This window comes from Dermacentor variabilis, chromosome 1 (genome assembly GCF_050947875.1).
Source record: "Dermacentor variabilis isolate Ectoservices chromosome 1, ASM5094787v1, whole genome shotgun sequence".
Lineage (NCBI taxonomy): Eukaryota > Metazoa > Arthropoda > Arachnida > Ixodida > Ixodidae > Dermacentor > Dermacentor variabilis.
Genome location: NC_134568.1, coordinates 240410454 through 240435887, shown reverse-complemented (window position 1 = coordinate 240435887; position 25434 = coordinate 240410454). Strand labels below are relative to the sequence as shown.

Sequence of the window (25434 nt, the reverse complement as noted above, 5' to 3'; positions counted from 1 at the left end):
GAGGCGCGTAGCAATGCTTTGGCTAAGCGCAGCCAATGAGTGAAAAGCACGCACGTTGTTCGCCACTAATAATTTCTACAACTCGAAGAGCGTTATACTCTGCTTGGCTAAGCACGTACCAAACGTGCGCATAAGCATGGCAAGTATAACAAAAGCGGACTTCGCGTGCCATTTAGAGCCATGGTTACCGCTCACTGGGAAAGTGGCGGCTTAAAAAAAACAACAAAAAAAGAAACCCTGAGGTTTAGCGTGCCATAACTGCGATCTGATTGTGAGGCGCGCGGGGGACTCCGGAATACTTTCGAACACTTGGGGTACCTTAACGTGCACCCAGTGCTCGGTACACGGCCGTTTTTGTCCCGCCGTGGCTGCTCAGTGGCTACAGCGTTTCGCTACTAAGCACGAGGTCGCGGGATCAAATGCCGGCCACGGCGGTGGCATTTCGATGGGGGCGAAATGCAGAAACGCCCCTGGGTGCCATGCTTTGGGGGCACGTTAAAGAACCCCAGGGGGTCAAAATTAATCCGTAGCTACCCACTACGACGTGCCTCAATATATATAGTGGGTGTGGCACGTGAAACCCCAGATTTTTTTTACGGCTGTTTTTTCATTTCGCCCCCATCGAAATGCGGCCTCCGCAGCCGGGTTTCGGTCCCGCGCCCTCGGGCAGCAGCGCAACGCTGTAGCCACTAAGCTTATATGCTCATATGCTTGAACCGTTTTGTGCAGAACCGCGGTAACCGTTATATTACTATAGTTATTTTTCTGGTTCACGTTCGGTTCGATTTCAGCACGTTTAAAAAACGTTCGGGTTCGGATTGAGTTCCGCCCAAAATTGCATATCGAGTACGGTTTTTATTTCGTGTTCGGTTTGACACCCGGCTTCGTATATGATGTACTGGTGACAATGACAGCAATAACAGCAAGTCGTGGGTGTCGCAGCAAGTGGGTGTCGCCGGAAAATTTTTGACCAGTAGCGGAGTGCTAATGGCGAAAAGGCGTCGAATCATAAACAACCATTTTTTTTTGTTCTTTCCAGTCATGTATAATCAGTGTGTTCGCGTCATATCAGATGGGGAGCTATCGCGGTTTTCGTGACGTTGCGTGACAGAAAGGCAAAGTGGGGGTGCTTCAAAAAAGTTTTTGACCAATGCCGGAGGGCTGATTGCAGAGTTGAAATAGAAAAGCTTGGAATAGCTTTACGTTATAGCACCCCCCGTTACTTGCAATCACTGGCCTCACGTCCGGTTTTCGGATCCCGGACCTGGCTGGAGAAAGAAGGCCCGTGCAATGCTCTTTCGCCAAATATCAGTATCGTCTGAGCAGAAATACACGAATTTACCAAAATTTGCTAAATTTATTGCTGCAGTTCGAGCTATAAAAGAAAGTACCTAAAGGCTGAATAAGTTTGTACAAATAACTGCTCTCGAATATTTGGGTCCCTTAAAGGGAAGCTGAAACACTTTTCGAAAAAAAATGAGTTCTCTGCGGCATTCCACATTTTTGAGTCCCCTGAACACGAATATCTGGTTCAAAAAGGTCGGAAACAAACGCAAGCGGCTGTTTTTTCAAGAAAACGCACGCCAGCGCCTCAGGGCATCGCGCGAACGCCGCTGTTGCCCGTGATTGGTCGGGGCCGCTGTGACGTCAATCGCGGCAGTCGCCGGTCGGCGCCGCCGCATGCCGCCGTTTCAGAGCGTAGCACGCTGTTCTGTTCTGGCTTCATAGCTGAGTTGTAAGCATTATGGAATGTTCTCGCTGTCTCGGACAGCTTGTATTTTCGCCGTACATGTTCGAACCGACAACCGATACGGAAAACGATGGCGGCAATGGCGGTAACGGCGGCAACGACGATGTTGAGTGTGCCAACAGCGAGAGCTATTTGTGCACCTTCTCGCGCGTTGGAAATCTTAGTTGATACGTATGTTTTTTTCATGTAGCTGCACGTTCCAATGACGGGAGAAAAAATGCGCTAAAGTGTCACTGGGAACTTGCTGCTGGAAGAATGCCGAAGCACAAACTTCTCATTAGATTGTAAACACGGGTGCAATTCCGCGATGTCAAGCACCTTGCCGCTGCTTGTCTAAAGTCCCATGGTTTTTTGAGTGTTGATACACGATCGCGAACATAAGTGCCGCGTTTCAAAGCGCGCACATTCACAGCTGCGAGGTACAGTCACGGAAGTTGCTTATCATACACATCCAGAGATGGCCAGAGGTATTATATGTGCAATATTCATACTATGGTTCGACGACTTTGCGATTGTGGCTCGATCAAGAATCGGTATGCGTGCTCTATGCTAGTGTTGACATAAAGATATTATGCTGTTTTAGCACCGCCGCGTGGTAAACACGATAACTGCAACCGTACGTCGAATGTCACTAGGCAAGCCTATACTCCATTTCATACCTCAGGTGCAACGCTGTGGAAGCTACGCACGAAGTCCGGTCACCAAAATTTATTACTGCGCGCGTTTCCGTCTATGCTTCGCAGCGTGCCAGCGGCGTTTGCTCGCGCGAGCATGCACGTGAACCTGCCGCGACGGGCAGCTTCACGAAAGAACATTTTACGAAAATCGCAAAAGAAAACAAACGTGAGCGGCGGCGGCGGCAGATCTCTCGTAGCGTTGTTCAGTAAAGCGCAGGACGAAAAGAGGCATGCCAGTACATGCCAGCACGCCGGTCCGGCAGCTCGGTCACCGCGAATGACGTCACTCTCGCCGGTTCTCTCCTCTGGCAACCACCTCACCCGGCGCTCCGGGAAGCGATGGGGGCGTGTCCGCGGGGGTGATTTGGAAAGCGATTTCCGCCCCTTATATTAAAAAAACGAAGAAAAAAAATTCGGAACCGTAAATTATTAGGTCTGTTCTTCCCAATCCCAGCAATTCATGGAAATTGAAAACCGTTTCAGCTTCCCTTTAAACAGCGAACGCACCACCACCTCTGCGCGGAACGATGCCACAGATGCGAACGAACCTCAGGTCGCGGTGTCAACGCGTCAACGCTGGGAGCAATTCGGCGAGTGCTACCAGAGACACTTAGATGGCGAGTGTCGTTCTCGTCGCGGAACTTCGCTGCTCGGGGAGGCGCTACGTCTGTGTATGCCCCATGCACTGACAGCACGAACGCGAAGAAGAACAACAACAACAAAACATCAATGCGAGCTTGCGTCGTCGGTGCGCTGCGAAAAGGAAGAGCATGCTGGAGGGGTACATAGAGTTCAGTCACGAACAGGATAGTAACAGTGACCTTAAAGCGAGTGAAGGCTCGGAATAGCGCGCGCTGCAAGCGGTGACAAAGGAGGTCACTAAAAATATGAATGAAAACGGTACTGCAACGATCGCGCTATTGCACCTCGAAATAACAGCCCCACGAGCGGCGGTCCCATAGTTCTCGTTTCACTTTGGCCACCCTGGACGCTTGGTGCCAGTCTGTTGCCAGGCCTGAGAACTAGGCCTTGTTTTGCTCCGGGCAGCGACAGCCGCGGCCGTAGGAGGCTGCGAGACGGTATGCGCCGCTAAACTGGTCGAAGCTTCGCTTTGTAGGCTTTTAGCTTTAATGCGGTTCTTAAAATTGGGTCGTTTAAGAAATATCGGGCGTATGAAGTAAGCCTTTGGTGGGCATACAGCGTGTCTTTGGTGCAAAAAGGTGGAGGAATTCAATGTTGTAGGCGCTTTGCGGCCGCTGTGAGAAATTGTGAACTTTTTAATCATTGAAGTTCTCGATGCTTGCCGGGGCAGTGCTGCGATTTGCGTACTGCCGGGCGTATCGAGTTGAGCCTTCGTAGGCATAAAATGTGCGTTAAAATGAGCTGTGACAATTGCTCGAACTGCAGCAAACAGCATGGGTAGAATCGTCTGTCCAACACTGAGTGGCGTGGCCTGGAATGCCGAGGTTCCAGTCGCCGTCTGGGGTGATCGCTGAGGGGTGTTCTGGGAAGCTCGCTGAAGTTGTCCTAGGTCAGGTCGCTGATATTGTTGTGATGTGTGGCCTTCAGTGGTCGTCGCAGAAGGATTACTCCGCTGTCTCTGAGCAAGCAGCAAGCTGCGCAAGAGCCTCAGTGGTCGCCGTATAAATACGTCCTATATTTCAGTGTGGTGCATAGGCCAAGCATGTGATGCAAAATTACTGCACTCTCTGTAGTGCACTCCTGGAGTGGTGGTACCCTCTTCTCTCTGGTGTTCAATGTGACTTACGAGATCTAACAGCTTTTCTGATCGTATATCTGCTGTCTGAAATAGTCATGCATATTGCAAGTTCCCATTACCGGCCCACAAACCAATTCGACCTGGTGTAGACTAATTCTTTCGTCACCACCTTCGCCACGCAGGATGTTAAAGAGGCGATACGAGGCTATTAGGGGTGTGCGAATAGGAATTTCGGACATCGAATCGAATACGAATCGAGCAGTGCCAGAAGCGAATCGAATCGAATATAGAATAGTTTTGGAATAGATTTCGAATAATGAAATACAATATTAAATGATGTTCACCCGCCGTGGTTGCTTATTGGCTATGGAGTTGTGCAGCTGAGCACGAGATCGCGGGATCGAATCCCGGCCGCGGCGGCCGCATTTCGATGGGGGCAAAATGCGAAAACACCCGTGTACTTAGATTTAGGTGCACGTTAAAGAACCCCAGGTGGTCGAAATTTTCAGAGTCCTTAACTACGGCGTGCCTCATAATCAGAAAGTGGTTTTGGCTCGTTAAACCCCGTAATTTATTTTTTAATAAAATGATGTTCAGATCGTAGTATTCTTAATGTTGACAATTTTCTGACATTACATTGTACGTTACGAGGTGCTTATTCAAAGCACAAATGGAGCAAACTAGCAGTTTTTTCGCATGAGCAGAATTCTCCGAAGAGCGCGAATGATCGCAGGGCAGCCTGAAATGTATGGCTACTTAAGTGACGTAGCCTGCTCCACTATACAGGTTCTGATGTTTTATGTCTATACTATGCCCGCGGGGGCGATAATTTAATCCAATTTTCCTCCAATTTTATGTTTAGGTAGGCACAGCTGACGTTTTGAAATATTCGAAAAGTATTCGAAAAATGTTCGCATTTATGAATAGTGCCTATTCGATTCGAAGACCGAATGGAATAGCACAATGTTCGATTCGTCATTCGAAAGTTTCGAATATTTACACACCCCTAGAGGCTATAAATCACCCTTCTGAGCAGTGATCATATCTGTTTGCTTTTCGAGGAGTGATAAGGTGGTTACGTGAACTTGTATAAAGAAATTTTACAGCGTCTGAACTCGCCATTGGAGAACCTATATTAAACGTTTAGCAGATGTCTCTGTTATACCACCTAAAGCAGACTCCCAAGCTAGAGAAGTGGGTCTTCAGTCGCGAGTCCCAACTGGAGCAGACTACACAGGAGTGAAGAAACGGTGCTTCATTACAGCTCTTCAAGTTCATGTAACCGCCGTTTACGCCTGTCATCAGCGTTTACTGGCTCCCAGAGCTGTGAAACTCGTGTCTTTTTGTGATGTGGAAAGTGAACAAATATTGTGAAAAGAGCAAAAAGTAAAGAAAAAGACGCCACCAAGGCAAACCGGTGGTCAGCAACTCATTGTGTGGCGTTCAGTGAAACACATCTTGTCTCGCTTGCTTGCTGATGTAAGTCATACTTAAAATGGCGGTAAAACACACAGCGGTCACTTATTTTGGGTTCATGTAAACGCCTTGATAATCGCACTCTGTGATGGCTCCGATGCAGAAAAACGACGGATCGGGGCAGTGCTATCTGGGCCCTCACATGTTTTCTAGAAGTTGCATGACCAATTTGATATTTATTTATTTATTTTACAATACTGCCGCTCTTAGCCGAGAGCGTAGCAGACGGGCACGAACACTTTCTTTTCCGTACATAAATACACGTGCGAGCTACACAAAGAATGAAAAAGCAACGATATTCAACAAAATACAACATATAAGGTACATAAGGTATACAAACAGAACACTAAATAACGCAGAATAAAATGAACAACCACGGCACATCATAGATAAGCAAAATCATGAAATATTTGGGAACAAACAAGTGTTTACAATTTTTTTTTCTAAGTACTGTCAGTTTAACATAAAGGGAATAGGGAACAAACATTAGAAGTCGTTAATAATCTCTTGTGATGAGCTCCAGCTGTGAAACGAACAGGGATAAAGAGTTTGTTGCTGTTAATGACGAGTTACGTTCATTTCATTCTCTGATTACCCGAGGAAAGAATGAGTACCTCAATGCCTAATTAGAAAAGGAATACTCGGTTAGCGTATGCTCGTGTTGACGCCGTGTTATTCTAGATTGCGAATATGAAATGTACTGGACAATATCAATCTTATACTGACGATGCAGAATTTGAAACAGGAATTTTAGTCGACCTTGTTTTGCTCTCGTCGATAATGGGTTGAGGCCTGAGGAAGCTCAGAGACGTGAAGGTGAGTCAGTAGAACGATAGTTGCTGTGTGTGAATGAACCTTGCGGCTTTTCTTTGCACGGCTTCAAGTTTAGCTTGAAGCCGTACATAAACATGAAACATAACGGGAATGCGAATGATTCTCTGCCTCTTACCTAGCATTTTTCTGTGGGTGTAGGTTCCTGTCTCGACTCGTTTGGGGCCCCTTCAATAGAGAAATTACGCGCCTGATGGTGAGATTTTAACCCCAGCATAACATCCGAATGCTCTATTAGGCCCCTGACGCATGCATGACACCAGAGACTAACAACCTTCCCACGTGCAAGCTAGCGCTTTGAGACGGTTGGCACATGCGTGGCGTCCCTTCTGAGAAAGCGCGCCAGTTGCCCCCGTCCTTCTCTGTGGCAGCTGGCGTTTTGAGACGCTATGTGACATTACATCGCCTTCGAGATCGGCTCATGTTGTAACAGAACAGGACATAACGTTTCATCGCCTGAGTACGATAAATCATTCGCCTACGTCAAATAATTGTCGTCATCGTACCGGTGTTGTCAAACACGCGCTCTCACCATGTACTTATATCTAGGGTCCTTAGGGTCACGCACACAATTGCGTTCCCTACGCGGACATGTTGCGCCAGTGGTAGCACTTTGCGGAAAGCTAAACGATTCTAGATAGCTGGCAATCTGCAAGGTACATTGCTGGTAGCTATTTTGTTTCTCAACTTCATTGTCATTCGAAATAATCTCGCTTCACTTAGCAGTTTTAACACTTTTTTTTTTACTTGCTTTTGGTATGCGCTAATATAAAGCGCGGAACCTGCTGCGGCGCTGGTAACAAAACACTTTTCCTCCAAGAAAATGTCGCATACGCTACTAGCGCCTGGTATTATAGGTAATGGTCAAGAACAAAGGAAAAAAGTAACAAAATAAACTGAGTTGCAAATATAAAAAAATCGAAGTCTGCAAAGTGCATAGAAATTTTTTTCACAATTATGGGCATCAAAATTATGTTTAAATATTTCATACAAACGCCGCTGTCGAGCCTGAAATTAAAGACGGTCTTCCCGGAGTCGAAAATTGTATTTGAAGCGAAAACATTTTTGGCCAGCACTTGTCCCCAACCAGAGTAAACAGCTACGATTTTCTTCAGGGGAATCGGCGATGACCATATTTAGAATGGGCGACGCAAGCATCTTGTGATAACACCGAATATGTACTCTTCTAGCCATGAAACGAAGATTGTTTTCGCGCGACAGATTAGGCAGTTCTTCTCTGGTTGTCACCAACGGGTGGTGCTAGACTAAGCTCTTTATAGTCGCGACTCTTTATCACCACAAACCCTCTCGGTCCCTTCCAACCCTCGGGCCTCTTAACATCTGTACTCCCCGCCAGTCTTGTGACTACGTCGTTCTTGACGTCTAAAATAGCTTCCACTCGATAACGGCTAAAAGATATCCTTCGTGGGCAAAAGCGGCGCGTCTTGAGGTACGTTAAACGCTGCATGATCGTCACACCATGAAGACAATTCCAAACATGGAGCCGAACTGTAGGCGAGGCAACAGTGTAGTGGCAGGATAGCATGTTCCGGTATAATGTACTAGAGGCGTTCTTTGTTAAGTTGTTTGAAGTTGTATGAGCGCCATACTACAGCGTCATGTCAAAAGGTTGATCGGAATGGCGGATAGTGCTAGTTGTAACACATGTGGCACAGAAACGACTGTAAAGCACCTGTTAGTGTATGGAAAGAAAAAAATCTTCGCATATAGAAGCGTTCATCATTCAGTCAGTCACTTACACTTTACCCCTTTAGCCTTTCCTTAGTGCATGGTAGGCAACAGGGTTCAGCCTGGTTAACCTCTCTCTATTCCTTATCACTGCTCTCTCTTTCTTGATGAATTTACTTGTTTGTGAGGAATTTGTGGCCATGCTTTCATGACAAAAAATTTGCGACACACACACACCAGTTTATATATATATATATATATATGTATATATATATATGCCTGATTGCGAAGCATGGTAAATCAGTTGGTTTTAGTTGAGGCACGTTAGAAACCTTACGACGTCAGCACTGAATAGTTCGGCAAAAATTCGAAGTGTAAGATTAGCGGACACATGCTAAAAATAAACCTGGGATGGAACGCCGTTCGAATGCTTGATAGAACGTGAAGTAACTTCCCAGCTTAGGCATACCGTCGAAGACCACTTCAAACTTATGACAAAATTGTGCAAGACCTTGCCTTTTCAGCCCCTTAAAGCTCTCTCAATGAATTGCAAAGCGACTGTATGTTCAGATATATTTCTTTCTTTTTATTGCTGCTACAACTGCTATTAAACTTCTTATAGAATCATTCTGATATGTAAGGAAGAGTTTCTAATTTTAGGCGTGTTGCATTGGTTCAATGCTTACGTCGGTGTTCAGCGTTATAAAAAAAATTCGCCGACGATTATGATACTGCCTAATGCGAAAATTGAGCGCAGCTCTATACATGTTTTCGTATCACGTGTCAATGTTTTGTATTATGATTATGTAGGTACACAGTTTATATTAGGAAGAGAACGCTGTGGGTAGCGCAGCTTGTTTCGATACAGACTCTGGCGCCATATCGTAGCCATCGTCGCCCGTCTTGCGTGGCACTACGCTCTTTTTATCACGCTTTGTTCCGCCAACGACGAGGAGCGCCCTGCGTCGCGGAGAAATCGTGCCACCAATGACAGCGGCGACAACACCCAAGGGAGCGTCACATCGCGCCTCACTCGTAGCCGCTCGCCCCTTGCAGAAGCAGTGATCCCCGTCACACACGCTGTTTCCGCGAACTGACGACGCCGCGGACGACCATAGCACTCCCCCACTTCACGTGACCCTGCCCCCCTCCACCCCACCTCGGAAGCGTGGATGAGATTGCCCTCGCGGCTGCGGCAGTCGAGGCCGCCGGCAACTCAGCGCATGCGCAGACCGCCCTCCCCCCCCCGCTCTCTCCGCTATTTCTCCTCCTCATGCTATCGTTATGAGAACAAAGAAAAACTGCGCAAAAAGAACAAGACAGAGAAAGAACTTGCTCCTTTTACATCACTATACCCCGTTCATAGGCTTTAAGGAAAAAAACCAGCCTCTTCATAAACGTTGCCTTCAGCATTATCGATGCTCTTATCAACATTTCTCAAAATTTTCAACACCACAGGGCCGCGCAACTGGCCCGAAATAACACGCCTCCATAGAATGCTCCGGCCCGTCGGCGGGAGCCCAGGAGAAAAAGCGTGCCGTGCGCAGTCTGTAGGCGAGGAGAATCAAGGAGGAATGCGCCGCGAGGAGGAGAGTGTCGCTACTTTCAAATTATCAAGGGACTTTAGCGATAATAGAGAGGAGCTGTTCCCCGAGATCACGCCACGTTTCGACGCGTATGAGCCGTGCCGCACCCTCTGCGCATGCGTGGGTGTGCTGACGCGAGCTTGCGCGCGTCCGCAAGCGTATGTGTGGTCTCGGTTTAAGAGCTGCGCTCTAAAACGAATAGGACAAATACGTACTTGCGACAATTATCTGTTTACACTCAAGTATTGTTCAGTGGTACAGAAAAGTTGCCCATCTTTATTTTTGATTTTTCCCCTTCGTTCCTTCAAGATTAGTTTAAAGTTATTGTCCATCGTCGAATAGAGATGTCATGACTGGAGGATTAGCAAAGCCTTCCTTTCTGGGTATATAGGCGCCCATCGAGCTATGCCTTTATTCGTTCTGTCTGCTATGATTCGCTAGTTCCCGTTCATACGAACCACCATTCTTGTTCGACAGGCTTTGTGGCTTTGTACATTTAATTTCTTCGCAGTACAATTCACAATGCCATGTAACGCTCTCATTAATCAAACACACCATGAACCCTCTCCTCGTCACCCGGTCGCTCGCATTATTTCTCATACGCCACTTGTGCACGTTTTCCCTCTCAAACGTGCACATAGATATATACTCTCTCTCGCAGTAACACTGGCACGACCTTGTAGTGCCTTCTAATATATTTCTATCTCTGCCAAGCCCTGTCACGCACTCTCTCTTAGAGACGCATAAACATACAGATTCACATTCACGCAGATTAATGCACTCTCAACCACGCAACACACGCACGCACGCACGCACTTAGGTGTCCTGTGGAAGTTTGTTTATACGCCGTTCCGTTATATTTTCCGCAGCATTATCTTTACCGCGCGTTAAAGGATGCAGGAAAATTCTTTACCTATACCGTGTGGTTGAGCGCTATAACGACCAAAACAAAGCACGATTCAGAACATTAGATGTTCCAGGACTACAGAATTAACCGTATGAATGTTGAAACACATAGGCACTCGATCGAGCACTGCTCAGGCAGCTTTCGCTTTCGAATCTGCGCGATAAGCGCCACAGTTTACTGCTTAGCATGAAAAAAACCCCATTAAGCTGGCGTTGGTGACAAGAATAATAGCGAGAAATTGATGGCAGGAACCGCAGTAGACCGTCGTTTATTAAAATCTTGGCACCGCGGTCCTGCCGAGGATTCAATATATACATTCTTTTAAGAATGAAATGCTTTTAGCTCCCGTTGTTGGCAACTTTCTAGTGAGCTTGAGCCAAAGCCGTTATCCGGACATTCAAACTAGAACATCCGGGCAAGTTGCGAGAACAAAACGAAATCATCCGCGCAAGCAGTCAAAAATTAGGAAAATGCCGTCTTTAGCCCCCAACCCTTCGTACAGGACCGCATTAAACACGCTAGTTTCTGCCCAAACAAGTTACAAAAAATATTCCTTCCGAGTTCTTCCTGTTTGTTCACAATATCACTCAAGCTGTAACTTCTAGTGCGGTGAAGTTTTATTTGTCATTTTTCGGGAATAACAAAATTTTTGGGAATAACAGAATTCTTGCGACAATGTGATGGGAATTATTTTTGCTTGTATTCGCGTTACCACAATTGCCGCGAATGATGCTGCCGGTTAAAATTAAATTATAAAGTTTTACGTGCCAAAACCACTTTCTGATTATGAGGCACGCCATAGTGGAGGACTCCGGAAATTTTGATCTCCTGGGGTTCTTTAACGTGCACCTAAATGCACCGTGTACACGGGTGCTTTCGCATTTCGCCTCCATCGAAATGCGGCCGCCGTGTCCTTGATTCGATCCCGCGACCTCGTGCTCAGCAGCCCAACACCATAGCCACTGAGCAACCACGGCGGGTGATGCTCCCGGTGTACAAGCATGTAGCACCACGATGCATAGGCCAGCGATCTGACAAAGGATTGAAATAAAACTGTCCTGGTTCTGTCCTTTTAGTCCGTTTCAATACGGCCTGACACCGGTAGCCTTCAGCAGAGGCACATCGTCGCGGCGGCCTGGACGAGCGCGTTGTTTCGGAACTGTGCACGTGCGTAATAGACACACACACACACACACACACACACACACACACACGTCGGTGTTCTTTCAGCGGCGCGACGGCGTCGGCTTTCCACACAGAAGGCGACTGCTGCAGGGCGTTGTCCAGGAAGGAATATTTCACACGGCCGGCCGTTACAGTGGCGTTCAAGTAGAAGGCTAGGTACGTGCGGCGGCTGCGCGCTGTTCCGCAGCTGTAACCAGACGCGGCCGCAGAATTCCTGAGTCAGCTACGGGGCGTGCCACGAGCAGTCACGTGGAGTCGGCGACTGAAACCACGCCTTCCGGCGGACCTCCCTCGCCTCTACAGCGCGTCCTAGCGGATCCCAGGACGGCCTGCCGTGAACGGCGAAAGCTAGCGGGCGCGTGTGAGTAAGATAGTCTTCGCACATTTTCTCCCAGTGTGGATGAGTCAGCCGGAGTAAACTCCAAAGGGCTTGGTGAGCGATACAGAAACCCCTCACGGAGAGAGGACCGATGAGTTCCATCAGCCGGTACGAGAGCTACGCGTACGAGGGTCCTCCGCTGTACCTCGCCGGCCAGCAGGAGGACTACGCGTCGCTGCACGCGATCGGCCAGCCTCTGGTGCTCGACCGGGCCGCGCTGAAGCGACGCGCCGACGAGCAGCCGAGTAGCGACTGCTCCTGCGGCTCCTCGCCTGACCTGTGGGCGCGCGGCCGGCCGCCCGCAGCAGCTAGGGAGAACGGTGAGCCCAGGGCCGAGGCGTGCGGCCCGGATATATCCATGCGCCATGCATTTCTGTGGACCTGCATTTGAGCTGAATTGCATTGTGTGTTTATCCGGAAGGTCTCCGGTTCAAGAAAGGTTGTACGAGGAGTCGATAGGATTCTTAAAAGTGTGCCAACCACTGATAAGCACTGCAGAAAAATGATGTGCTGATAAGTGTGTTAACTGGCACATCAATGTCATTTCTATGCGGATTCTGAAAACGCATTTTTCGGATATGGTGCAAAGCGCACTTTCTGCTGTATACATATGGCTTCATTACTACTGAGCTTCAGTTCCTCAGTTGTGGCATGTGCCGCAAAGTGGATGGTTAGAAATTGAATTAGCCAGACATGATTAATTAGGTAACGTCACATTGCGATTTGTCGTGCAGATAAGGTCCGTCTCTTCAAGTAACACAAGTGATTTGACAGAGGAGCACTATCTGCCGCATATTTTCGACAAGTCGATATCCACTAAAAATATGGTGTGTGTGTAATAGGTATACCGTGTGCGTATTGCAATCGAGTAACAGTGTTTTGTTTAGGACAGACCGGCGACATTATTTTTCAGCATTTCTACTTTCATGGTAATAGATCTAATTCATTTACTTATGGATAGGCACACTGTAGGCTCGCTTGCGCTGTTGCAACAGTGCGGAAAACATCGCGCATCAAATACAGACAATGAAATCTGTTAAGTGCGATGAGGAAACATCTCAATGCTCTATAGAGCATTCCAACGGTCTATACTTTAAAAAAAAAATAAAGGAAAGTTATACAAGTCGTTTCTAGGCTGGAACATTAAATGGCGCAGGCTGTGAGAGCTTCGGGTGTGGAATGGTTTAGATAACTTTCGGTATTTATACTATAAGCGGGTACAGCGTGATAAGTTAATTAGAGTTCGCAGAAAGTTTAAACTTTCAGCGTAGCGAAGGGTTGACAGTATACAGTTAGGTTCACACTAGAAAGGTTCGAAGAAGGTGTGAAATCCCTGGTGTGTCTGCAGGTAAACACACGAGCATAAACTCAAACTTGTTCACTTCACTTTTCACATAAATCTTGTTCATATCGCACTAGAGGCATATGAATGGCTACATAGGTATATTAGTATTAGATTAGTATATTAGTAGTTTTTAATTTCTTGAGGAGCCCCACAAGGAGTACGTTCGTTCGAGGTGCAAATATGCATTTCCTTACTTATTGTTTACCACATCAATATCATTGCTCCAAGCTAAATTATAAGTGGAATCTGAGGCACTTCTGCTGTTATATTAAAGGTATTCATAGTTTTTATAAATACCTTTAGTAGCAAGAAATACAACTCCAAGTGCGGTGATTAATTTATCACAACAGGCCAGGCGGGCCCGCCTGCCTTGCCGTTCGCTGTCCACGGTGGCACTAGTGATCCAACAGAAACCATGAATATTATGGTTACTGCTAGTCTGCCCGCGTTGTTCAGTAGGACGTGCATTCCTTATAAAGTTGGTCCAGGATAGGGGCTCTTTTACCTTTCATGGCAAGGTAGTGTCCAGTGCTTTACCTTTTGTCTGAAAAATGAAAACAACGTTTAACGTTTAACAAGCTTAACTCCATTCTAAATAACCCTTCTCTGGTTGGTTGGATACATAGCTTCCTAACCCAGCGTTCTCAGTCTGTGCACTTTAACGGCTCTATTTCCTCTCATGTCAATGTTTCATCCGGCGTCCCACAAGGTTCCGTTTTAGGCCCGCTTCTTTTCTTATTATACATTAATGACTTGCCGCATTGCGTGTCCGTTAATATTCGTCTTTACGCTGATGATTGCGTCCTCTATCATAATATTAACACACCAATGGATCATGATTTACTTAATGACTCCTTTTCAAAATTGTGTACGTGGTGCGAGGAATGGGAAATGAGCATTAATTTCTCTACAACTGTTTCCATGTCCTTTTCCAGACGCCCATCTCCATCACTTTTCACGTACACTTTCCATAGTCAAGATTTAAAAAGAGTAACCGAATTTAAATACCTTGGTCTTCATTTCTCTCATGACATGTCATGGTCGGAACACATTGATATCATATGAACAAAGCTTTCAGACGTCTCGGTCACCTCCAACGTTCATTGCGTAAGGCTTTAAAGCGTACGAAACTGCTGACGTATAAAACACTTATCCGCCCCATTCTTGATTATGGCTGCATCATATGGAATCCTCATAAGAAATCCGATATTAAAAATTTGACTCAGTCCAAAAGAAATCAGTGCGCTTCATTTTTCGCAACTATAGCCGAGATATTTCCCCTTCCTCCCATTATACAGCTACAGGTCTTACAGTTCTCTCATCTCGCCGCCGCTTAGAATGCATGAAATTTTTACACACGCTGGTTCATTCTGAGCGCCTTGTTACACTAAATAATTATTTGAACTTTAGTCCACCTTCTATCACTAGGAGTTCTCATAGTCTCAACCTCAACCCTTTCTTTTTCCGAACGGAGATGTTCAAGTACAGCTTCTTTCCATTGGCCATTGAACTCTGGAATTCACTACCTCGAAGCATCCGCTTTTTACCTATGCAAGAATTTTTGACAACAATTGCATTTGCTTGATATTGATAATTTTTGTGCCTGTATATTGTTTTCTCGCTTTCTTTTTTTTTTCTTGACTCCCTCACTGCCCACTCCTGCAATAGCCTCACTGAGGCTGCAGTATGTGTAAATAAATAAATAAATAAATAAATAAATAAATAAATAAATAAATAAATAAATAAACGTTATTTTGGTTGAAGGCTACGTCAAGTGTATAATACTGCTGCCTCATTTAATGCATCATTGGGAACGAACAAAAGGTTATGGGGTCGAATTCACAATACCTATAGTTCTTAAGTGGTCTTTGCCATTGGCCAGCCACCTTCGGTAATAATATGTGGGCCGTCATGATTAGCTGACATTTTCTGTTACGAACAGTTCTAGCGTAATAGGTTTCTGTAAATACGGGGCCAAGGTTTTTGTTTGTTTTTTGTTATTTTTTTTGCATTCCGAAGCCACAGTTTCACTATTTCAGTATTACGGACCATGAGAAATATGGCAACTTAGCGCAAATCGGCATAAAAATAAAGGGGCGAAGAGGCAAGGTGAGACAAGCTAATGCAGGCACCATAGTGGGGGACTGCCCATTGATGTTGACCATCTGGTGCGCCTAAAGTTTGGAACACGAGCTTTTTTCCATTCCACTGTTTTCGAAACACGGCCGCCAGAGCCGGGGATCGAGCACAATCTGAGACGCCGTACTCAGCAGCAAATCGTGATCGCAACGGCACTACCGTGGCCTGGCGGGTGGACGAAGGAGAGAAAAAAAAAAGGCACGGCGGAGGGGACGAACCGACGATTCTCGTCGAAAGTGTGACTGCACCGTGCCCTCTGCTCGCTGCAGTATGGGAAACTTACGAGGAGAGGGCATGTCATAGGTGCAGTGTTCATAATTCACTGAAGCGAAGCACAGTGTGTCAGGTTATTGGCAGTAATCCTGTACACGACAAGAAATGCTTTATAGTGAATTTCCTAGTTGGTAACTCAATATGGCATGTCAGGCTGGTATTTTCTTTTTATTTTGTCTCGTTCCACCAAGAAACATGTATATATGCTACCTATATTCAATGAACTTGTTTGTAGATAAACAGCCGGCATGCCTTCACCTGTTCATTCCACCTGCATCGTTGTTTCTCTTCGTTCCGAGTGTAGACGGCATTCTGGCCAATCACATAATGATCACCTTTTGTTTCGCGTGCATGCTGTTGAAAAACAACATTATTCTTTTATTATAAATTAGCTATAATAAGCCACTGCGCAAATAGCATCAGTTTTGACGAGAAACAATAAACATTCATTTATTTGTTTGTTGTCCGTCTATACGCCGATGTTCAAGGTAAAATCTATATGGGCTGCGGCTTGCCTTGACAGGGCCAGTAATGCGCTGATTAAGTAGATTACCCACTAAGCCATTCAATTTTTATAATATTATACATGAAGTTAGATCACTTATTTATGCGGAAGCTGCTGTTCCAAAAGGGAAGTAGAAAAACTCACCTTTCAGTGAACCCACTACTATTGTGTGGCCTTTGCACACCGCTTTTTTTTTTGTTTTTAAATTCCCTCGAAGTAACACTTAAGCCGAGCTTTATGTAATTTTTTGTTTTGTTTGCGTGCGGCTCTTTTGTTGTATAAAGTATCGTAATCGCTTATGTTGTTTTATTAGCCGGCAGCTCCGTGATATTTTTCGGAGATGAGAACGCGGCAAAATTGTTTGGCATAGGCAAAACACAGGAAACGTTGTGCTTTTTTATAAATTTAGGCAAGAATTCGAACAAGCTTCCACAGATAACTATTTCCAACCCAATGTAAAGCTTAAAGAGTAATACAACTTATTCTGTACGTTCCCTAACTACAGGGGGCCACGAACAGAGCCGACTACTGTTGACAAGCGTGACTTTCTCTGTACAGCAATTGATTGGAAGGCAAGCTGTACGATCCACTAATTCGCAGAGAATACATTTTTTACTCATATGTGTTGTTTCCATAATAAGACGCATTATGCCGTTTGTGCGAATGTGTACTCATTAAAAAAAGTGATATAAAATTATGAATTCACCTAAACGCGATGTGCTCGCAATGTGAAATAAGTACAGAAAACTTTGCGAAACTTTGATTACGAATATTTAAATTTTATTTCGACCCACATGTCTCCTTTTTTTCCTGGATTGGCTTTCTAGATCTTTGCTGAGGTTCTCTGAATCCACCAGAGGTTGGCGACGTTTTTCTATTTAATATTTTTTGGGGGACTAAAAAGAGTCGATAATGTTGTTTAAAATAATTTGTAGGAACATACTCTTCTAAAATATGAAGAAACTTGCAAGTGAAACTTCCGCTGAGGTGATAACAGAGGTACACTCTTAAGCGAAATTACAACCTTTTGCCACACAACGATAATCGTCATCAGTCTTGTCCGCATTTTCTTTCTTTAACGCGGCGAGCCCGGTACTTCCCAGTAACGAACGGCATGCGCGTTATCAGCATCACATTGCGTTCCCGACAGGAAAGTAGCGGCCGCGGCGTTTTCAAGAAAGGAAACGCAAGCAAGGCAGATGATGATTATCGTTGTGTGGCAGAGATACACTCCAAAGGGTGTAACTTTACCTATGAGTATAGAGAATGCTCATACTTGACCATTTCAAAAGGCGTGTCTTTCAAGAAGCCAAGATAACGCATGCATCTGGCCACAAGAGTTGTTGAAATGCGTAAACTATAAATAAAAAAAACAACTTAAGTACGCGTGGTACTTGACGTGTGGGGCCTACAGATTGACTCTACACTTGAGACTTTACGCCTGTACTACTAGGTATCTCAGTTTTTTTCGCACTTTACGCGTTCCGAAAAAAGTTTCTTAGCTGATGCACACGCAAGCTTCCGTAATTCTTCCTGCTTTCCGCAACCAAGGTAGGCAGCTAAATTTACAGTGCAAATGAGAGCTACAACGTAAGGTGGCATTTCATCTGACCGAATCGTCGAAGTCGCAGCGTACTGTATCCGACAGCCCTATTAAGAGTAGTTGACTCTTCAAAATCCCTAGGTTTATTGATCTACCATATACCTCGATCTTTCGTGAACGCGTACATGATTTTCGATATTTGTGCTGTCTATTTTTGGTTTTAGTGTAATATCTGCCGCACCTTTATATCGCTTGAAACATTGGCAGCAGCTATGTTACTGCTTAAGTGCGTGTGCATGGAGAGAACACCGACATCCAAGTGCGAATTCCTGTATAGCACGATTAAGACGTTCTGCCCTACTTTAACAGTGCAAATTATCACTATTACACTCGTGCCTGTATTATTGCAACAGTGAATCAGGTAAATGATTGTCTTATGTATCGTTGCACTATATTCACTCCCGGAGTTCTTGTCCTATCATGTGTTATATTTGTTCCATGGCCGCTACTGTCTCTGTCTTCGAAGAGAAAGTTATGTAACGCCATAACGCCGTTCTTATTGTAGACCATGTCTGTTAGGGATCGTATTGATTGCACCACAGTTTTGACGATTCGGAGCCTCAATTTCCGACAAGGTCAAGTGACGGACCAGACGAAATGTCCAACGAGACAGAATGTAAAAGAGACGGGATATCCAAATACAAAAGCAAATATTCGGTCATCGAGGGCTTCGTTTGGAGTACCCATAATCCGGCAACATTCATTCGCGCGCAAATGGAACTGTCAGTGCAAAACACAGTGTCCTCTGCCGGACTGCGTGGGAAGTGAGATTTTGCGCAAATAGTAAGTACAAGCAACGTGTCATTTATTATACTTTGGTGGCGCCTCCAGGACTCCAAAATGGCTATGAAGACACCAAAGCTGCAACCTGAACTGGTCCTGGTGCCAGATTTAATCCTCTTCTGCACCTTCGGTGCCTTGGAGATACTAAACTGCCAGTTTTATTAAAATCTCAGGAGCTCTCCTGAGGCCTCCGTTTGCCGTTTGCATGTGCCTTCCTTGAGCAGCAGTTGCTCAAAATCGAATGCTCAGCCGCGGACAGGGGCGGCCAATGTTGCTGGATTAGGAGTACTCCAGCCGCAGCCGTACCCACGGGCCTACGGAATTTCCGTTGAGAATATCCAAACAAGATGTAATGTTCATCGAGACGGAATATTCAAACTATAGATGGAATGTCCAAGCAGACAGAATGTCCAATGACTATGAATGTCCTCTATTGGAAATGCCGTCTCGTTGGAAATTCAGGTCGCAAGCGCATTTTGACTAATGCCGAAGTTGTACAATGATTTTCGCGTGCCCTTGAGATTAGAGTTTTCGTGAGCAGAAGATAAACCGGTCCAGGCTGCCTCCCAGGGCGGCTCACGCATAAACACACAGATTGGCTACAACAGAAAGTTTGCACTTTAGGTTGGAGTACCGAGCTGTGAAGTAGCGACTACGCCGAAAATGTCCGTTGATCGATCACGACTATTCATAGTCCTGATCTGCATACTACGCCAGAATTTGAGTATAGGTGGGCGGCTTCACTAAATAGTCGCTAAATATCGGCAGTTATGGGTTAAAACACTAGTTGCTTAGGTGATGTAGCTAGCACCGTCTTATAACTCGATCTTGCCAGGTACCAACATTTCCATACCGTGTTTCTGCCTTCAGCAATTCTTGCTTTTTACCGGGATCGCCTTATATCAAGCCAGACTGTGCGCCTTCCCGTTAAGTGATATATTCTCTGCACGCGACTTTTCTCGTGTCCGTAGCGGCTTGCTGTTGCGTACCGGAAAACAGCATCGGGTCTCCGTTCACGGTGGAAGCTGCGCAACGTGTGTGTGTGTGTGTGTGTATATATATATATATATATATATATATATATATATATATATATATATATATATATATGTGTGTGTGTGTGTGCGTGCGTGTGTGTGTGTGTGTGTGTGTGTGTGTGTGTGTGTGTGTGTGTGTTAGGCGCCTTCTAATTTATCGCCTCACACGAGTTCGTCACTTATCTTGCGTGTTTTTTCACCTTCTGAGTACCACCTTTTGCTTCGGTCAGAGATAGCGAATCATTTTGATTCGCAGAGACCCCGATTACCCGGCTATCTCGAGAAGCACTCAGGTGCGTCTTCACGGTCCCGCTGCTATTCTTAGGTCCTTAGATAACGTCTAGCTATCTAACATGTGCTTCAGTATTAGCGCGACAACGAAATTCAAATCGACAGTTCTTGACGGCTATGGTCGCTACGGTTTTGCGCAGATATAGCACGACGTTTTCGGCGCACCAGGCAACGCCCGACGAAGTGGGTGTAACACGTTGCGTTACACCGGCGACGCCAGAAGCGCCCAAAATTTACCGCCTCTATAGTTCGGCGCGCCGAGCGTGTCCTGTAGAAGCGTCGCGATTAGCTGTTGCCGCAGCGCATGGGCACATCTGTGCGGCGTGCGACGGATGTTTTGCTTGGTGAAAACGCTAACTCTAGCGCACTCTGTGTGCCCGAAGTGTAGGCTGGCAGGCAAGTTGACTACAATGTTGAGAAAGAACGTGCGAAAAGCTATAGAGTTTGATACAATAATTGCTAGAGGGAACTGTGGCGCTTATGTCTACACTCTAAAAACAGTTGCACCCTTTGGGGTGTATATTTGTCCCACAACAATAATTGTCATCTGTCTTGCCCGCGTTTCTTTTCTTTAACGCTGCGAGCCCGGTACTTCCCAGTCACGAACGGCATGCGCGTTATCAGTGTGACGCAGCATTCTCGACAGGAAAGTAGTGAGCGCCGAGTTTTCAAGAAAGGAAACGCAAGCAAGGTAGATGACGATTATTGTTGTGGGACACATATACACCCCAAATGGTGCAAACTGTTTTTAGTGAGTACGTGAGCCTCAAGCAGGTTGGTTCAGCCAGCGTGCGAAAGATGGCTAGTTAACGGATGCGTAAAATTCGATCTTCTAGCTTAAAACGCCTCCGTGACTTTGTATACAAACTCATAAATTTCAAGAAGTACTGCGTTATAAGTAATGAAATAAACATAAACACAATTGACTGATCGCGGTATTCGAGCAGAGGACCTCTAACACAGAAGCCCAATATTGCAACCATTACACCACAAACATAGGACACTTTTAAGAATTTCTCGCGGGCAAGCCAGTGCGTTGAGACGCCTGACGCGTTTCGATTTGGCCATCTCGACAGGCGGAACCACTACAATTAGTAGCGATTATGTGTGTTCGCCGAGCCTTACTGTGCATTTAGAAACGTATAGATTGCTTCGAAATATAGTCCAATGAAGGAAGATAAAGCGTAGTAAACCAAGCTACAAGAACGTCTGAAGCTACAAGCACGAAAAACAAGACAGATCTACGTACTAACCATCATTCCCATGCTGAGTGAACGATCGCAGCGCCAGAGCTCCCGCTAGTAATTATGGAAGGACACTCTATGCGAAAGTATGTCGCACTTGCTAGAGTAAAAACTATGTGCGGCATGCACAACCCAAGCTAGGTTCTCTGATATATCCGCAACTCGTGCGTGGGATTATGTGAACCATAGATTTCCTGGCTGAAGTTGACAAAATCATTTTCCTCCTCCATGTGAACCGTATTGCTCAAAAGATACTATTCTTTGTTATGCATCGTTCTGAGAATGTCGAAAGAATTTTTAGCATGCTGCTCATGAAACTTGTCACTTTGCGTGCGAATGTTTCCAGCATTCTGCTGTGGCATCCATATGAGTTTTTGTGCGCGTGTTACGGCGTATCACAATTTGAAGAAAGAAAATGTGCCAGTGACATTGCAGTGGGCAGTGCTTTGATATTAGCTGTTCCACTTATTATTTTCGTTATCTGTGGAAGTTCGACGAGAATTCCTTGTTCTGGCCATAGCCTGAACAAGGAATTCTATAGGGAAACCGGTGTCCTAGCTAACTTTAGCAAGAGCTTAAAGATATGCGAATGCCACGTAGCTGGACAGAACCAAGGTAATCTTGTTTGACGTCGCTTGAAGATACTCAGGTTATTGTTTTAATTCTACGTAATTACATAATTAGTCGTAATTATTTAATACACCTCTCAAAAAGAAGCCCGCAAATGCAGACAAAAGTGCCGCGCGACTGGCCGCTCGAGGCACTTTACGTGTATTCGCGGGCTTCTTTCACGCTCGGAAAAACACTTTTATGTAGCCATTATGTAAGAACAGAAAGCTGTATCGGGAGTTTTTCATGTCGCTCTACAATTTTCTCATTGAAACTTTTCATGTAATTATAATAGTAGGGAAGTTGATTAATTAATTAAGATCGATTATCAAATTAGACGGAATGAAAAAAATTTGAGTATCTCCAAGGGACGGCAAACAACATTACCTTGGTTCTGTCCAGCTACGTGGCATTCCCATATTTTTAAGCTTTCGCTAAAGTTAGCTAGGACACCCTGTATAGTCGCTATCGTAATAAAATGATTAACTGGAATATGGTTGCTGAAGATTAGAAGAGAACGGGCTTAACATGCGACGTTCCCTATAAGTCACTGAAAGTGTGAGAAGTCTGTGGACTTAATTAGCATACCCATTCCTTTTTTTTTTTTTTTTTTGTGGTGAGAGGCGGTGGGGCAATAATTCATTCTTTCTGGTTTTTTTTTTCTTTGGCTGATTCATACTGCCGCTTTTTGCTTCAGGTGAAATGTTACCACTGGCAGATTCTAATATCACTGCTTTATTTAGCCGCGGCTTATACGCATGTTGCACCGTTTTGCTTATTCAACAGGTTCTTATTGCGTTAACAAGAAAGTGCTTCACGCTTTCTCTGACACCTCTTTTGATCTTGCGAAAGGTAAAGAGAGAGGAGCGTCTCACTCGACGCTTGGTGCACTATAGTGAGGCTAACAGCATGGGCGAGTGAATGGTTTGACTGCGCCGTACATTGAAGTAACCGCGGCGCCGTGTGATACTGAAGCATATCCGTCATAATTTTGCTGCGTCACGGGAGTGTTAAATATTTTGGACAAATGTTTCAGTCAGGCCTCTTAATTTATGATGAGCACAGCAACGGGGCCACTCCTCGTTCTTAGAATGAAATGCGCAGCAACGGCACCGTACCGCGCCATGCGGATGGCACTTTATTCTCCCTGCCTTTCGCATCTAAGTTATCTCTCTCTTCTTTAGCGCAAATTTCTTACTCTGCAATGTACTCCCTTCTGTCCTCGTGCCGCTTCTGCGCGCCGATTGCCGACTGGTTGGTGCGTCGGAAACATGGCGAGGCCGGTGGCGCGAGATTTCTACCGGCGCTCGCAGTTTCTCTCTCTCTCTCTCGGAGCCAGGGAAGCTTGTATGCTGTCACACGTAACGGCCCCCGTCGCTCTCCTAGCTGCGCGAGGATCGGGGCAGAATCTGAAGGGAGCCGCTTCTCAGTTTACACCCGCACGTGAAACTTCAAGCTAACCGCACGTCTTCGCCACCTGGAGAGCAGCACCGCGCTCTCGAAGGAGCAGCGCGGGCCACACGTATGCCTGCTGGCAAAGCGCCAGTGTTCCTGCACGTGCGCACTTTTTATTTCACATTATAGTCGACTAGAAAGAGACATAGACGAAGATTTTTGCACTAGAGCGGTATATATGACAACGGTATGAGTTGCAGGTATACACGTAACAGTATCCGGTAAATTTGCTACTTGTCGCCCCTGAAGTTGCCCGCACATGGCAGCCTAGCGGAATGACGATGCCTAGTGGATGTCATGCCACGCATTATCTTGGAGGTTGCCGTACGCAACACGTTTGCAGATCTAACCATATGTGGTTCTTTCTGCACGGATGAAAACATGGCGTATTCGCCGTCAGTCTATGCTAATGAAGATTCGCGCTTATAGTTTAAACTTCACAGGAAATAACGCATTTAACCCTGTAAAGAACAACTTGTCATGTATGCTACTTCGAAATTCTGTTTTAAGCAGGGCAAGCTTAACGCATAGCCCATAGCAGCGTTCTTGATACCCTGGGGCGAGCTTTCAGTTCTACATTGTTCTGCCGACCAATTACTAATTAGTTAATTAACGTAGTAATAAACTAAACTAAGCGGCGTCTAGAAACCGCGACAACTGAGGCTTGCTAACAGGTTCTCAAAAAGCCTTCCTTTTGCCATTCTACATGATCTTAAAGGGCCCTGAAGCTTTCTTTGATGATTGTTTACGAACGTACTGAGTTGTTTAGGGTAGCTGCTCCTGATCATTAAGATATAGGTTTAATGCTCCGTGTAAAATGTGTAATTTCTTATAAGGTTTTAAATGTATGCATCGTTCCAGATTGCAGAGGCACCGCTCCCCCGCGTTTACAGCCGCTTATTGCCACGCGCTAATATCGTGGGAGAGAGTGAGGTCACTCGGGCGAGCGATCCGGTTGGCTACCTACGTTACGTCATCGGGAATGCTTGAAACATGCTGCTTCATTCAGCTTATTTGTAATAGCATACGTATGTGTAGTAATTTGTCTGCCATTAAATATAAGTACGCAAATACAATAAACGTAGACGTTTCTTCAAACCAATTGTCCACTACCGCCTGAGAATGCAATCGTCTACTACAGTAAGGTAGAAAGGTGGGCGAGTTGGAGAAAACGCATGCTTATTGATCAGCGCGAAAACAACGGAAGACACAATGTTAGACGCAGCGCTCGTCCTGTGTTCTTCTAACTCTCTATCTTCCGTTGTTTTCGCGCTGATCAATAAGTGTACGTCTACTGCAGCTCTGGTTGCGACGGGAAGGGGTTCTCCCGTGAGAATAGCTGCAGCGACGTCTTCTTTGGCGACAGGAACGCGAATGGCAACCGCAAGTGCTTCATTTTTCAGAGCGGCAAGTTTTGTGTAGTTTGCCTAGAATTTTAGCAGAAAATCATAAGCCGAGATCCGAGGAGAAAAAATCGTTGCGAAGTAATTAAACGTGTCTTACAACGTGCGAAAACTATCAAAACTTCTGTCATAAAGGATCTACCTTGAGTTCTTCAAATTTGTCTTAACGTTTATGCTTGTGGGGGTTCATGCATGCGGTTTACTTCGCCGTTCGTTTCCTGACTGTGCGGTTTTCCCCTGAGTACTTGCGCTCCGTGTCGCGTGGGACATTATGCGAAGATTTTCTGTCCATGCTTTTCCCGCCTCCTTTTTTATATTGATCACTATACAGTCACTGGTCAGGCCACGGTGTATTAAGCGAGTTCGCAAAATGTGTACGGGGTGATCGTTCTTTAGTTTTACGGAATTAAAAAAAATCGCCTGTGTATCTTTGTATCAAGGTACCTTTGTGTCTTCTGTTAACTTTCGTCTTCGTGTTGTGCCAGAGACAACTGAACCTCACTTTATTAGCTGCAAAGATGCCACTCTGCTTTGGGATGCCCTTCAA

The 25434-nt window shown here is 45.6% G+C and overlaps 1 protein-coding gene across 3 annotated transcripts in view; it reads left to right on the top strand.

Moving 5' to 3' along the window:
• Positions 1–25434, top strand: part of Hnf4 (Hepatocyte nuclear factor 4) — a 209670-nt gene that overhangs the window by 64821 nt on the left and 119415 nt on the right. Inside the window, exon 1 of one of the 3 annotated variants that reach the window (XM_075672182.1) lies at positions 12191–12520. The exons of 1 other annotated variant lie outside the window; for it this stretch is intronic. In XM_075672182.1, the coding sequence (XP_075528297.1) occupies positions 12292–12520 (229 nt within the window). In that variant the 5' untranslated portion in view covers positions 12191–12291. Of the gene's footprint in view, positions 1–12190; positions 12521–25434 lie in introns of those variants that run through there. One more of the 3 variants, XM_075672174.1, reaches the window with a different exon arrangement.